Consider the following 16832-nt stretch of genomic DNA (forward strand, 5'->3'; position numbering starts at 1 on the left):
GTTTAATTCAGTATATCTTTCACATGCAGTATTGGTATCTTTAGTTTGTTTTAGGACCTAACATAGGATAGGTTCCCAATGTCCCATTTCAGCTTGCAAGAGACACATGGCCCTGGACAGCAAGTGTCTGTGATTTGGCTGATCGTGTGTCTTCATGCCAGATTCTATTTTCTGACTGAGACGGACTACTGTGGACAGAAGTCTCAAACATTAACTCATACCCACTATTTGGTATGATTGGACATTCTTCTATAATTTTAAGTTGCTCTGTACTGTTCCAATACCTCACCACTGAGGTTCTACATTACGTCCAACCATATCCAAAGAATATAATTTGACAGGTTATAAATGACAAGAATCATGTTTGCACAGAACATGGCAGGGGAATGCAGTGTCCATTATCAAAGGGTGATGGGATGTAGCATACTGACATGATACCCCCTGATGACACGAACCTCACATGTTGATTCTGTTTCCTCACATGTACATATATTAGCAGTACTTGACAGGAAAATAGACATTAGCACTCACTCATCCACCAGCACACCCCAGCTTCTTTATGTAAAGGTTATCCTGTAATGCCTTGAAATACACAATGCCATTTTAGAAGGTGGTCAAATGTAACATATGTTATATTTGGGATTACACTTTCTCAGTAAAGTACAGATTCTAGTACTTTTGGGGGGTTGAGTCCGATCCGGAATTCGAACCCACACCCTCAGAGTCAGGCACCTAATCGCCAGCACACAAATTCAGATGCCTAGACCGCTCAGCCAACCCCCCAACTTTAAAATATTGGAGTGGGAGAAACAGCAAAAATGGGCTTCAGACATTGTACCCCACATGGGGAATCAAACCTGGACCTTTAAAACAAATCCTTTAATCACTTGGCTACCCTACCACCCTGGAAATCCTTGTGGCTCTCCCTTACAGAACTCAATCTGGGGACCGGCTATTTCCCTCACTTGTAACATTAAGGTTATAACATGGACAAAATGTTCATGACTATGGAGGGTCCAGTGGTTCCTGAGGTTTTCATATCTAGCATTTGAATCTAGGGGTCCACTAAATCTTTTTGTTTCGGCAATGACAAGAGCTCTTGCATTTCATGCTTAACTTTACATTCATACGATAACAGCCCCCTGACCACCTGATGAAAGCCTAACATGCTTGGGAAAATGAGACGTCTATCATAAGAACTCCTTCTCTGTGTGATGAAGTCTCCACAAGCTGACAGGAGGGGGAAGATTGCATCACTGAACAAAATCAACAGTCTATCATTAGGGCTCCTTCATCATCTGATGACATCCTACTGGGGGACTGGTTGGGGAAGTGGGCCGACGTCTTCCCGATGTCATCAGCATCATCACGCAGACTGGTGTACGGAGCAAGACTTGTACTCAGCTCCTTTGTGGACAGCCCAGGTTCAGTAGATGTAGTCTGACTGTATGGAAGGTCCATGGCGTTGATCAGCTGATACCCCTGGGGGGTGTGGCTGTTGACTGGAGGTGCAGATGGGAGGAACTGTGGTGGCTGCTGATACTGGTAGTCGGCTACATTGTAGCTGTGCATGGGGCTGCTGGTTGGACTGGTCTTGCAGTAGGTGGGGTAGGTGCTGTACAGGTGGTGGAGGGAGCTGTACGATGGGGCCCGGGAGTAGTAGGTGCTGCCCCCACAGTACTCACTGGGCAGGAGAGGAGGTTCAGTCTTGGGCAACATGCTGGAACCCAGGCCGATGTCACAAGGCGTTGAGGAGGGACCTTAAAGGAATAGGAGAAAAGAGCAAAGTTCAGTTTTAGTTTTCACTGTTTTTACAATCTACAAGGCATAACAAGGCATTTGTTTGTCCAATGGAAATAGTAAATATAACATTTTTAAGACTAAAATTGGAGCTCTATATCTTATGCTCTAAAACCATAATCCTGTATTTCATAACATATCAATTGTACCCATTGAGATTTCAAAATACCTACCAACAATGACTGAGAGAAACATAAATTTCTCTGATTCAGGGGTATTTGGGTTACAAACTAAAAACATTATTTTGTTCAAAACTGGGGTTTAAAAATAAATATTTTCCTAAATTCTGAGTTATTTCAAAACTGAATTCAATGCAATAATGTTAAACAAGAATAACCATTCCTAATATTCACTGAACAAATCTGAAAACTTTCAAAAGGATTTCTGTAAGTTTTCCTTTATTTGTAAACTAAACTGATCTAGTTCTCCAGAAAGTGTCCTTATTCTGACTCAAGGGTGTATCAGAATTAATAATTGAGAAAAATGTTCTATTTTCTTATATCTGTGTTGGTTAAATTTGCTTCACATGTAATAGAAAAGAAATTTCCCTATCTGCAGATTAAACTAATCTAAGCTTGAGTTGTCATGCATTAATGTGAAAACACTCACTGTAGTTGACTTTCCAGGTGCTTTCAGATGCATCTCGCCCCAGCTCCTCTGAAACATGAACAATTGGCACAATTTGCACAATTTGCAGATATTCCACCAGGGGAAGAACTGGTTCCACACAAATCCAAGTCCCAAAATTCAATTCCAGGTTATACATGAACGAAACACATGTCAATCCGATTGAGATTCAGGTTGTTAGAGAGAGTTACATCCTTTATAGCCAACACCCATGATGTATAGTTGTATACTGACCGTATTCAATCATTATTTAAATGAAACATTTACTGACACTCATCGAAACCACTTTCAAAAAGCGCATTTACATTGTTTTAAAGTTCACATAATTCAGAACGTAATTTTGATTATTGGTTTATTTATATAACTGATGATAACCTACTCAATTCAACAGCACGATCATAAATGGGTAAGTCTTTCTTGCCAGGAGTATGATTGTATTTCAATCATGTAATGATGGGACATCTGGCTAATATTTAAATTTCATTTGTTTGCTTGTTGTTTAACGCTGCACTGAGCAATATCCCAGCTATATATGGCTGTCTTTTTATGGAATAAGTATTTCCTGGTCTTGGATGACTTGGATGCAAATATACCTTTATGTTTGCGAAGTTGCCTTCATATATTAGACCACCAAACATACTTCCATGTTGAGATATACAAAATCTATGCAAACTTCTCCTTGTTGCTGTGATAAATATACAATACAAATTCGTGGCACTACAATAAATAAAAATAAAACTGTCCCTGTCAACTTCATATGGCATGTCTGAAGGAACCAATAACTGAGTATTTTTAGTACAACCGGGCCCACTTGCATAAAACAACCTATATCTACAACTATCTTAAGTCTATCACTGACATGACATAGTGTATAATTGGGCCTAGACTTTCTCTACTACAAGTTGAATGTACAGACCCAGTTTTTCTTCTGAGTACTTAACCTTACATCTTCCCAACTTCATGAAGTTATTTTGTTATGAACATATCAACCAATATGAATTTGGGAGTTGTTTCTTATCATATTTGAACATGCTATTAACACTGCAATTTTCAGCCTTGATGTGTTTGAGTACCTTTCTGTAGTCTAGCAATGGTTTGCTCCATGCTGCCAGTGTCCTTTAGTACAGCATGGATCCGTCCTAGACTCATGTTGGGGAACTTCTGCTTCAGCATCTTGAGATGACAACCAATTGCACTGCTACCGTGACCTGGATAAATCAGGAAATGTAAACATGCATTAGAGTGTTCAAAACTAAGCATGAAAGTCAAAGGGCCCTTTTACTGGCATCACTAGATTCAAATAGTATTGGATGACACACCAAAGGTCTCAGGATCATCTTAATTTCAAACTCTTACTGCTGGAGGAAACATCATTCTTATATTCCCTAAGGCGTACTGGGTATCAGGGATTGCACCTTGTTTTGACATCTAGGAAATTTATGCACAAGTTTGTTAGTGTTTGTTTCTACAGTTCTGAGAAGAATAGTGGCAACTACTATCTACATTAGGCATATGGCAACTCCATCTGTTGGCACACCTGGGACACATAGAAAGCAGAACATTAAAGATGTTGTTTAGAAATATGCTGTCACTTTATTCACTTCATAGTTACTATTGTCAGGAGTGTTCAGTTAAAATAATGTATATTCTGCCCAGGCTTATGAGTTAAACTTACTTACCCTTAGCATCAGATTCAGATATATTTAGTTTCTTGAAGCTGGTATTCAAGTAAAAGACAAAAATATTATGGATGTCAACTTCTTTTTATCATATACACAACGTTTTCTTGCCCCTTCCTCGGGTGAATGAAATATATTTAGTAATATTAGTTATGTCTAAGTCTTGTAATATATATATCTATGCCCAATATATGCCTGCATTTATTTAGTGTCCGGTTACAACTGAAGTCATGCACTATATTCTGGGGTAGATTTTAGATAGGTTGCTGTGGTCAATGAGATGTAAATTCCTGCATCTGATCCTCCCGGTATGTTTTTTAAAACTAGTTTCACAAGTACCGAGAATTTATTCACGGAGTCGATGTTTTGGCCTACCTTTCAATAAGTTTTCGGGTACTGGAATGAACAACCCGGCTGCCTCGTCTTGTTCCTGCCGCCTTCGTAACGCTATTTGCTCCCGCGAAACCTTTCGTCTCTGTGCAATCAAAATACAGTTTGCACACATGCAGTTAGTGAACTGACAAAACCGTTTGTGTCCCCGCAAGACACTGATGATGCCGTGGTTCCGACAGCGAGCACACTCGGGTGTTCTGACTTTCTTCCCTAGTTCTCCAACTTCTCCCGAAGACATTTTTAACACTGAAACACACACAACAGCATTTGAACAAAAGGCAAAAACATGTCATACCACAAAATAGGCTAGCCTAATTATGGGTACCATTTCTGAAAAACTGCACGAACAATTTTGTCAACCGTTAGGTCCTAGCACACCTTGGTAGATTATAGTGCAAAGTCGTCCAGTTATAAATTATGCTGGACTAGTTAGGTCCTTGCCTACATGTTTCAAGCGCCCATGATTAAACAGAATATTTTACATTCACTCGACAAGAATCTCTTATTGTCATAATAATACATAATATCTAAAACACTTCCACACATTAACAGAAACTGATTACAAAGTTGTCAAAGTCCATAACCTACCTGAAACACGCTCCTTCAACACGAAAGTTTTTTTGGCGGGATGCCCAACCTGCTAGGTGATTCCATTGTATTTGAGTGGAAATTGTTATCCGATAAGTGTTAGTTTTATTTAGTAATGATTCCGTAACATTTTGTAAAACATTCTGAGTAATGAGTTATTGTATTCTAGATAAATATTGTCTCATTGTATTTCTTGCCTATTCGAGACAGTGAAATTATTCTGGAATCCTATCACCCATGGAACCCAGAAATAGCACATTCCAGGATGGGATGGCCATTATACGGAAGCCGAGTAGGACCATCTTAAAATGACTATTAAACTTTGGAAACTCTACTTAAAAGAGGATTTGGTTCTGTAGTTGTATTTTCTGCATCCAAGGTATTAGAGTCAAGAAACATGACGTATGGAATATCATATGGAATTAGATACAGCACGCTTATGAAAACAAACTAGGTAATAAATAATATGAACATCGGTCATGTTCACGAATATTCGTACGTATAGCATATGTACACGTACTGCACAAATATGAATGTAATAAAGTAAAACTTTCAGGGACCAATTCAAAAGTTCAACGTATGATTAAAAAAAAATTCAATTCTTTAAGATTTGAGACATAAAGGATTGAAGATTTTGTAACACGTGCATATGGGCCTCTGACTCAGAAGTTAAATTGTTTGTTCGAGATTATAAGTGGAGAACATTTCTGAATTTGTCACGTCAGTGACCCTTATGGTATCCGATGAAATTCCTATTTTGACTTGCACAATTATGTTCATGCGATTTTCAGGTAAACAATTGAATGGCCTTTGCACGTGTTTAATTTGTGACGTAGATCTATGCCATTGGTGGAGCAAAATACATTCAGCTATTCCTGAACAATTGGTGATATGATTATGACATAAACATAAGCTTATAATTTTCTGCATGCAGGAAGAAAGTATGGCCTGCCTTTAGAATCCCACACCAAATAAGCGCACGCGAAATCGAACCCTCTATTTGTATTTTTTTTTTTTTTCAGAACATTGTTCACTTCACGACCCGTCCCAATTCTTAACCATGACCATATACTAGCTATGCACGTGCACGGCACTTGTCTATGTGCATCATTTAGTCGGAATCGTACAATGGATTATGATAATGCTTTCGACGCTTATATAGTATTTGGTGATGTATTGCGTTGAGTGAGTTGAGTTTTCTTTGCCCACGTCTTTACATCCGTGTAATAAGCAACTAATAGTCATTTAGTCAGAAATCTTGATTATATTTAGCTCCACTCGGTTGCCATAGATTGCGTCCTGTGGCTAGCTATTCCATTTGCCCGTAATTTAAGTTGTCGAGCCCATTTCGTTTTTGATTGATAGAACTGACAAGCAGGAAGTTGACGCCAGGTGGCGCTGTGATTGGTTGCTATAGGTGACGTCAAGCCAGTTCCTGTGCCAGTGTGGGTCGTTTGACAGAAGTGTATCTGCACCTTTAAAGATGTTACTGTACTTGGATTATGCCACACTGTCTTGGAGCTTAGCTTCAACATGTAGAGGTAATGTTAATTAGCGAGTGATAAGCGATAATAATTTAGAAATCGTCCTTCATACAGCTGACATTTTAAAAGCCGGTGTTTCTCCCGACTCCAAGCTTCAGTGCTCCGCATTAATGTTTTGTTGGTCGTAGTTCTCTTGACTTATTTGCTTGATTATTTGTCATGTGTCATTGTTTACTATTCAACCGTTCTTCGCCGAACTTGCCGAATATCACTAGCTATACACCATACATGCTGTTTAGCTTTGCTTGAACGACGGAATATTTCCCATCAGGCAGTTAGTAATGTGTTCATCTTCCAAATAGTTGAGCACAGGCGTTTTTAGATGGTTAGAATCTGGAATGAATTCGCATAAAATATATCGACACAAAGCGAACAGTCAAGGTTTAACATAAACTACTGGGCAGAATTCTGGAATGGCTGTTCTTGTTAGGTGCCACATGTTTATATACGTCATCTCATAAGTACACAACATTAGCTTGTAGGATGTGTGTGTACCTTTTTTATAACTGTATCTTTGTAAACGGGGTAAAGACACATTGCACAGATTAGCCTCCTTGTTACTTAACAGTTATCATGATTATTGTTTCAAATGAACTCTTGTAAGTTTCAGGATAATACCAAAGGTTCTCCCAAAGTTAACATGGCGTTAACATTATCATGGACTAGTTGGTATTTATTATCTTTGATATTTTGTCATCATCCGAGTGTGAGCTGAGATAAACTTGTGATAAACTAAAGATGTAATTGTCCTGGGTTAGAAAGATTTCCGTCCGTAACCCCCATATTTTTTTTATTATTATATGCCTAAGAATATAAGCCTATGTTTTTTTTATAAACAGCCTATACCTAACCCTAAATTCTAACCCCAAACCTAACCCTAAACCCACGAAATGATCCTAATGAATAGAATACATTTCAAGCAGGGGTCACGGGCGGAACTCTTGCCGCTCTAACCACCTCATACTGGTATAGGGTATTAATGTTAAAAACCTTGTTTTATTTCTTTTTTTCAAGTCTAATACAAATATTTTCAAACTCCCTAAGGACCCTTGTTCAAAGAGGTCACCACTTATTTTGGAGAAGATGAAGTGCACTCACAATATCTTGTAGTAATTTAATCCTGAATGGGATACCCTCAGTGGTGTTTCCACACTATTCATTGTAGTGATGTGGGGCAAGGCGAAAACTTCACTTTGTACCAGCATCACCACATTTCAATTCAGTATGACCATTTGTCAACAATTAAAATTGAACAAATCAACATAAACATGCTCAATTCTGGGTGCATAATGTACAACCAGGATCTGTTGTGCTGATGTAGTTTCAGACAATACAGGCACCAGTGATCAAACCTGAAAAAGTACTATCTGACCTTGAGAAATGATGGTTAGTACTGTGATACAGTTTTTGCTGTAATACATTATTAAGAGCCCTGATCAAATAAGCGTCTATGACTTACTTTTGGGTCTTTCAATACATAGTGTTTAAAGATCACCCATCTAAAATTGAATCTTTTTAGGACCGTCTATATATTCTTTTGTATACTTTAGTGCCAAAGAAGTAGATTGCCAATTTGTAACTATTACTAAAATCATGTCTGTTGACTACCACTTATTGAGTAGACACAAATTTTACTTGTTGTGTTTGGTTTATTATTCACACCTTTTGTCAGTTTCTAATGGTCCGATGTGTATATTAGGCAAAGTCTGTATTCTTTTTTCCATTCATTCCATGTTGTTGAAAGCTGTCACTACTGAATCAAATGCTTATCTGTAATCTGTATTCCTGTTATGATTCACCTTGTCACTATGTGTTATCTTTTTCTTGATGATAACGAGAAGATAACACAATGAGCAATCCTGAAATTTAAGCCACTTGGCTGAATAAAATTCTGTTCAGAAAAGTTATCTCAGATTATATTGTGCCCTTAAAAACAATGAACTCTGGTGAAAATTGTGCCACTAGCTGTCTTTTTATTCACATTTTGGTACAAACTGAATGTGATTAGATAGAATTAACAGTTGACTGAGTCATAATTCATCATCAAGGGGTATTATTAGATTCAACAAATGCTTTTGATGTCCACCACAGTTTATTAAGATTATTGGTTTGGGAACTCGTGTACATAATTATGGTCAGAAAATAGCATTTTATGATAATAGTTTTGTTCCATTTTACATGTCTCTCTCATATTCACTTTATTAACTTACAGCTTTGAGTTCACATTTTGATATTGGTACTGTTTCCTGATTTGATGTTTCTTTATGCAGAGATGGTAGCATTAATCTTTTCTAACTGTAGCACTGTAGAATAAAACTGTGTAGCAGTATCTGTGAAAGTGATGATTCTTGTTAAATGATTTCTTTGACAAAACAAGAATATTTGCTTGTTGAGAAATATGTATCTTCTAGGGGTAACTCCTTTTTCTTGACATGTTTCAGTTGAAAAGAAGAAGTGTATAACCCCCTCATTTACCTTGCCTCCATTATATCTTTGCCATATCTCATGACATAATTTTGGTTTTTGTTAAGCTCACTTTGTGAAAATCACGACTTTCACTGTCAGTTAACAGAGCAGTTTCACAAGCAGTATTATGAAATCTAATCTGGACAAGCCTAACATGGGGATACATCACTTCTTGTCTGTGTGAGTGGTCAACTGTCAGTGTCAGCAAACTGACGAAGGCTTATCATGCAAATTTTATATCTGATTCAGTTATCACCAGGGTTGTTCCTTCAACTTTATAACACTTCCAATGAAAAGGATTACTAAAAATACTACTGTTCACATGGCTTGTGTGATTCTTTGCCAAGTGTGTCTGTTAATGACTGAGCACTACCTTGTGATCACTACATATGGTGGAAAAATGGATCCAGGTATCAGTTCCACTGGTGCAGGTTGGAGCTCATATGGATGATCCAATGACCAAGGGAGAATGATCGCAAGAGGGTCAAGCCCTTCATGTAAATTATCAAGAACGGGGGGCTAAACATTTAGTCATAAAATTGAGTCCACAACTACGTCTGTATCATGTAATAGGTCTGTTTCACTCAGCAGTCTTGATCAGCTGCAGATTAGAGTCTTAGTAAATCACATACAATGAAAACTTAATATTCTTGCAGACTGCCTCTGTACAAGGCACAGACTTATTCCCACAAAATGGTCTCTCCACCTGGAGATAGTCTGGTGTATCTCATTGATGATGGGATACCTTTTATATCAATCATTTTGTGAACTCTTTCAACATGTTCCCATTCAATATAAAAACCCTTTACCAGACCCATTTGCTCTTCGGATAGATGCTCTATCCATGAGTAAGAACAGCACCTTTTGCCAATGCCTTCCTTCATTTGTCACCATCCTTGCCTTCACAGACAGAGATGGAAGACACATGTTGTGTCATCACTTTGGTAGCTCTGACATAGCACCACAAATTAGTGGATGCTCCAGACAGGTACCTGTGTCCAGTCAGAGCACTGTAGTATTAGTGGATGACCCTGAGCCACAGGAAATAATTGTTCTTATCATGTAAACCTATGTGTACCATGGATATCACCATGGTGACAGTAGCAGGATGGCTCAAGTCTACTATTACAGTTATCATCATAGAGCACAATTAACCACACTAACACCTGGTGATTGCAGAGGTCTCAATTGTCTACCAAAATCCAAGAAGATACTTTGGAAGATACTTATTCTTTACTGCTGCTTTTGGAAGATACTTATTTATTACTGCTGCTTTTGGAAGATACTTATTCATTACTGCTGCTTTTGGAAGATACTTATTTATTACTGCTGCTTTTGGAAGATACTTATTTATTACTGCTGCTTTTGGAAGATACTTATTCATTACTGCTGCTTTTGGAAGATACTTATTTATTACTGCTGCTTTTGGAAGATACTTATTCATTACTGCTGCTTTTGGAAGATACTTATTCATTACTGCTGCTTTTGGAAGATACTTATTCATTACTGCTGCTTTTGAAAAATAACCATTGCAGTGCAAATTCCACAGGAAATAGCTGTGGTCAATGCAGCAGCCATGTACTTAAAACCTGGGCCTAGATTTTCGAAGCTCTCAGTCTCTTAGAGCTAAGATAGTCGTAAGTGCCATACATTAACATTAACTTACGACTATCTTAGTGCTAAGAGAGCTTCGAAAATCTAGGCCCAGGGTTTTACATAGTTCTTCAAAACTGATAGTCTTGGGGACTCAGATCATATTTTTTGAGAGTCCATTTCGAAAATTGGGAGTCCATCAATTTGCATGAAATCAGTGATCATGGATGCTTCCCATTTGATAATGATTATGCTATAAACTATATGTGTTAGTTTCAATGTCATTAGAATAATGATTGTTTATATTTTAATATGGGATATCATTACAAATTCATTTAGTTCTTTCCGAAAAAAAAACTATATTGCGTCCACATGAACGCACATGATTTTAGTTTGGGGGTACATCATCAAATTTCTGCTTCCAATACGCAGGAATCAGAAGTCCCGTAAAACCCTGTTTAAAACGGTCATGTAGATTTTGTCTCTGATTAGACTTTTTGATCAACACAATATTTACAATAATACTGTCATATTTTAGCACAAAATGTGGGCTTGAAATGACCTAGAAGCCTCTTTTGAGAGCATCAGGACACCTATATGAAGGTAGTTATCTTAGAATTATACACAATGATAACAAATTGTATACGTAATGATATTTGTGTATGTTTGCGAATGTGATAATACACTGTAATAATGGCACTTATTTATTTGTTGGAGCATAATGGTCTATGTAGCACTGACAGATCAATGGATTCTTTCTCATTAGTTATACTTCCTATTTGTCATAACTCATATAATGTAGGATGTTACTTGTGTGTACATTAGTGTTGGGAATTGGTTACAATCTCATAATTGATGATTGGTTCATTACAACCGATCAATCATCGAAAATAATTGGTTAGCATCATTTATCAAATTTTCCTGGTTATGTTTGTTTGCGCAAAAACATGTAGTTCTTTGGTGGTTTTTTTTTGCAAATTGCACATCTTTAAAGGATGAATAATATGTTAGGAACATAAATTTCTTGGGGTCTTTAAGATAAATTCAATCATGAAATGGAATGAGCTTGTAGTGCTCATGAAATGTAACACACAAAACCAACCTTGTGAAAAATATTGTTAATGCAAAAAGTGTTCAAGAATTGTTAGTGTTCGATTATGAGAAAACATGATCCATTGCTTGATCGTTTAGTCACTGCGAATTAATCAGACCGCCACTAGTGTACATGTATCTTATATATGAGTGCCTGTTTATTGTCAGAGTGTGACTGCTCATCAATTTTCATTAGGATGAATTACCTAACATTAGGAGTTACCACTGTGATTAGATGAACATTAGGGTGACAAGATGATATATTATGTTCGGTGTCATGTTTATGCCAGGTGATGTATTACCTGTGAACTGGAAGTTGTGTTATGGTCACACATATATATATATGTGCCTTATGTGCAATAGCTACCATAATATCCTTAATATAGATTACCCTTTGTCGTGTCTTACAATTCTATAAATATCAGAAATTGAAATCTATTGTGTCCTTTAGAATGAAAGTTTGCCAAAGAATATTTTGGACCCATCATCTAACTTTTTTAAACCATAATTAAGAAAGCCATCACTCCTTCTTTTTTCCTTTCTTGTGTGTCAAACATTTGTTCAAATGTTCCTTATTTCCCATGCTGTCATTGTGGTTTCATATTGTGTACATTATCACCATGTGTACTCTAATCATGCTGATGACAATGGAACACTAAAATACTTATAATAATGGTATACACACAAAGAACAGGGAAATGCATAGTTGCATACTACATTATAAGATTACTCATAGTAAAATACAAAGATTTTTTCCCCTTGCAGAATACATTTGATATCAATAGTGTAGGCCTGTAGGGCAAACAATTTGTGGAAACTGGGCAATGGAGTGAAATCTCAAGAGAAAACAGACCATGTACATTATATATTTCACCAGCAGTCACTTTGAAAACAATTGTGCAAATTTTATTTTAAGTATGATCTGTCATCTCTCAATCTTTCTGTACTTCTAAGGAGGAAGATGAGTACATATCAACCTCAGTGTTTTCAATGACTTTCATTAAATGGTCCTTCTTAAGATAGTTCAGCTTCTTTTTTGTGCACATTTTATACATGAAATAATGTTTTCAAATATCCTAATGTCATGTATTGTTTGAGGATAAAGGTCATTCAGTTGGAAGTACGTATATCTTTCTTATTGAGGTGACTAGAGGCTAGGGTCTTTCTGTTTTGACCTTGTCTTGCCAAACAGGAAGTGATAGCATTAAATCAGAAGTGCATATAACTTTCTTATTGAGGCAACTAGGGTATTTGTTTTAACCTTGTCTTGTACTTAAACATAAATTTTCCCAAACAGAAAGTGATAGCATAAATCAGAAGTGTAGGTAACTTTAATGTACTACAGACAACGCTTTTTCTGTTTTTGAATTTTAAGTTAGCTTCAGGCACAAGACTACCAGTAAGTTTTATGGCATTTGCAGTGTTATTAATAAGACTCCAAATAAAAAATATCAAAGATGAATACAGACAGATTTTGTGGGGTCGGCTTGTCATCTGATTTGAGTAGCGGTTAGTCAAAATGGTTCATGATTGTATGCATGTCTCTTGTGGAAAGGTGTTGTGAGTTTTGGGGAAAATGTGGGTATGGCGCAGTTTCTGTCTTTGACCCATTGCTGTCCATCAAATTACTCATCAAAACATGTATGTCTTCTGCACCAAATTTTTCCCCTTCATGTGATTTATTTTATTGCTGGCCTGGTCATTTTGAATATATTGCTATGGAAGTAAATAGTAAGTAGCTGATGGTGAGTAAATATTCTCTTTGTAGAAGATTGAATCAGGATGTTTGACACTTACTTGACTCTTGTTTTGTGTCACAGTGTTACTTCCTATACCTCCTTGGTAATGCTGGGTATGTGGCTACACTAGTTCTGGTGCTTTACATATACATTCTGTGTCAATATATTCAGTGGTAGGATATTAGGAACAGGTTTCTTGGATTCTTGAAGCTATTATCCAGGGTATTTCAGTATAGGGACTCTTTAATTAAATCTTTTAGTTAAGGGGTATGATTTCTTGACTTCATATCTGTTTTCTGGTATTTGTTACAATGTGGCAAAGTCCATTTCTTTATGACCTTTGAAAGCAGAAGCTATATTTTGGTTTGATATCAGTGATTTTTGTAATGTTTCAGCTATAATGGCAATGATATCTCACTTGGTTAACGCATAAAGACTAAGTTTTTCTCACACAGCTAAAAGAATGAGGGAATAAAGCTACTAAAGCTACCTTGCCATCAAAGCTGTTGAAATGGCTGGCTGGCCATGGATTGTTTGATTACATTAGTGGTATTGACAAACTTGTAAACAGTGTATATAGAGTTGATTGCTGGAGGCACTGTCTCCACTGTGTTATGCTTGACTGGTTGCTAGGTGCAGTTATTGACTGTCAGTTGCTTTACCCGGTTAATGCTTCGTCCTTTGGAAATGTATTTTGAGATCCTGTTTCTAACAGTCAGCAGTGGATGCTGTACATATGTACAAGTTGATAGATATGATGCAAATGTCACCAGAGACAGTTGCTAATATAAACATGAGTCTATGTACATGTTTTAATCAATTATGTACTTTTACTGTGTCCTGTACAGTTTCAGCAATAGGTGCCTGATCTGTTGTTTCTGGCTTTGCCTTCATAATCTCACCATGTTAATATAAACTCATATAAGACTGCATCCTTGTAAACTGGCCAAGCTATCGCCACATGGGAATAATAATGCATTGTTTTAATCTACTAGTTGTATCATTCTTTTATTAAATCTATCTCTTTTCACATGTCTGAAAATATGTACATTGTATTTAATTTCAGTTTCTTATTTTTTATCGATAAAACTAAATAATATGTTGTCTTCTGTTGTCCATATCAAACCTGTCAAAGAGCAATATCAGGACATCACATATAAATCTATAAAATTAAGTACTGTTATAAAGATAATTCAGAAACATATTTATTAAAGTACTCGAACTTGCATTAAAGTTACTATTTCCATTTTTTTCTGTAATGTCAGTGAAATGACATTTCAACATTTTTTATTTTATGTTATTGTACAGAATCCTCAACTGTTAAATGAGCAGTTGAGACTTTGTTTCTTAGTGCAAGTTATGTAATGGGACGATCTTGTCCAGGGCCTAGATTTTCAAAGCTCTCTTAGAGCTAAGATAGTCGTAAGTTGATGTTATTGTATGGCAGTGTATTGGCACTTACAACTCTCTTTTCACTAAGAGAGCTTCGAAAATCTAGGTCCCCCTTTGATGACGGTACTTTTCCCACAGTTATGACAATGCAATTTTACATTTGGGATATTGATTTCCCCTCCTCTAACCTACAATTCACAATTTTGTTTGTTCGTTGAGACACAATCTTGAAGCATTTGAACATTTCCTCAGCTCAATTGCAATTTTAATTGCATTAAAAATGAAATTTCATTGGGATTAGATAATGAGTTCTGGGTCCCGATCCTCAAGACGTTTGTATTCCTATGATAAACCATAGAGTTACAACAGGTTGGAGCGTTTTGAACACTTTGTGGATGGGGAACCAGGTACAACGTCTCTGTATTGCAAATGTACACCAATAGCTACATTTAACATTAGTTCGAATACTTTTTGTTGGAGGTATGTATTATCATAAGGAGCTTTGAGGAATATGAGGTTCCGCTGCTTTAGACTATATTGCTTGCCATTCATGATATCCCATACCATTTCAACTAATTTTAGGACTATGGGCAAATGTATATTGTGATTCTTGGCTGAAGGGCACATGAAATCATTATAATTTATAGCAAGTGTGCTTCACATAGACTTAGTTAACTCACTTGTACAGATTGCTTATATTGCTAATTAATCTGTAATGAGATCTTAACATGAGAGATCAACACTTTCTTTCCATTTGGTCAAGTAAACAGCCTTTTGAAAAAGTATTTTTTCTTTCTTCAGCAAACTTTAGGCATGCATATCAGGGAAACACACATTATGTTTGCCTCTGTGTATGTTTTCCAGCAGCTATGTCTTCAGTGTGGTTTCTCTTTGACATATCTCTTCAATACATATGTTCAGGAATGTGAACATTATCCACTTGTCATTCATGTTGCGTGTACCTTTATTTTGTAGCATCCTTTTGCTGTACACATCATGCTACTTGGGTATCATTGTCAGGTACCTCATTCCTTTCCATTACTTCACCTACTTGCAGTAGCTTGATGTAATCTGTCTCCATCCCACAAAGTCAGTGAGAGATTTGTCTAGCTGCAACATGTTTGCTGGATCTTCGACACGTAGTTTGGTTTGGGACATCCCCAGATGCCCAGCACCTGTCAGCCAAAGATTCAGACAATCTGTGTTGTTGGATGATGATGATGATGATGATGATGATGATGATGATGTGGGATAACTACCCTGGTATGATTTGTTCATAAATGCAGATTCTACCTAAAGATGTTGTGAAAACTGAAAGGGTGATGTGTGATGTATATCAACACCTGAATTTGCTGAACAGAGTTGGACAAATATTTTGGCTGGTTTGAATTCAGGATTTGCCCTGATTTTGTGATTTTGTGATGCTCGTTGTTTTTACCTAAGTGTTGTGTCTGAAACCTGTGTCAATTGGGGCCTTCTTCTTACGTCAAGCTGACATGTCACAGTACAACTAAATTACTGTCCTATCTGCATTACACTAAACTCACTAACCCAATATACATCGAAATGAGACTCACCTACCAAGATCTACAAATAAGCATATATTCTTTGTGTTTTATGCTATATTTAGCATTGCATTGTTCTGTCATATTCTGATTAATCTGTTTCTGCCAGTGCTGCAGTATGTGGATTCAACTGTTTTATGCAAGGATATGGCACAGAGTAATCCAATACCTGCTATTTCCAAATCAAATCTGACTCCAAAAACAACATTAACTTGAAATATGATCTTGCATGTTGTGTTTGTAAGTGCAGTCTGCACTTGATATAATGGGTCATTAATGATGTCTTTGGGTAGAATAGATACTATTAAATAGATAGAATCTGATAGAATTATGAATAACATGGACTTGAATTAT

At 36.8% G+C, this 16832-nt stretch overlaps 2 protein-coding genes across 2 annotated transcripts in view; one reads left to right on the forward strand and one right to left on the reverse strand.

Annotated features, from left to right (window-relative positions):
• Positions 1–794: 794 nt before the first annotated feature.
• Positions 795–4750, reverse strand: LOC124292541. Its single transcript, XM_046729664.1, has 4 exons — positions 4482–4750; positions 3501–3635; positions 2410–2457; positions 795–1760 (listed from the first exon to the last, which is right to left on the reverse strand). The coding sequence occupies exons 1-4, from the start codon at positions 4735–4737 to the stop codon at positions 1267–1269; spliced, it is 933 nt and encodes a 310-aa protein (XP_046585620.1). The 5' UTR covers positions 4738–4750; the 3' UTR covers positions 795–1266.
• Positions 4751–6508: 1758 nt separating this feature from the next.
• LOC124292519 (serine/threonine-protein kinase NIM1-like) overlaps positions 6509–16832 on the forward strand; it is a 48087-nt gene continuing 37763 nt past the window's right edge. Inside the window, exon 1 of the mRNA XM_046729637.1 lies at positions 6509–6628. The gene's annotated coding sequence lies outside the window, so the exon portion shown is untranslated. The remainder of the gene's footprint in view (positions 6629–16832) is intronic.

The sequence above is a fragment of the Haliotis rubra genome, unplaced genomic scaffold (assembly GCF_003918875.1).
Source record: "Haliotis rubra isolate DU_JTF1 unplaced genomic scaffold, ASM391887v1 Scf52, whole genome shotgun sequence".
Lineage (NCBI taxonomy): Eukaryota > Metazoa > Mollusca > Gastropoda > Lepetellida > Haliotidae > Haliotis > Haliotis rubra.

What these genes read in the sequence shown, in the direction of transcription:
- LOC124292541 (XM_046729664.1), bottom strand. Translation starts at nt 4,737, where the DNA reads ATGTCTTCGGGAGAAGTTGGAGAACTAGGGAAGAAAGTCAGAACACCC. An exon ending in ACCCGAAAACTTATTGAAAG is followed by an intron (nt 3,636 to 4,481) that starts GTAGGCCAAAAC and finishes TGATTTATCCAG; the next exon opens with GTCACGGTAGCAGTGCAATT. An exon ending in CATTGCTAGACTACAGAAAG is followed by an intron (nt 2,458 to 3,500) that starts GTACTCAAACAC and finishes TTCATGTTTCAG; the next exon opens with AGGAGCTGGGGCGAGATGCA.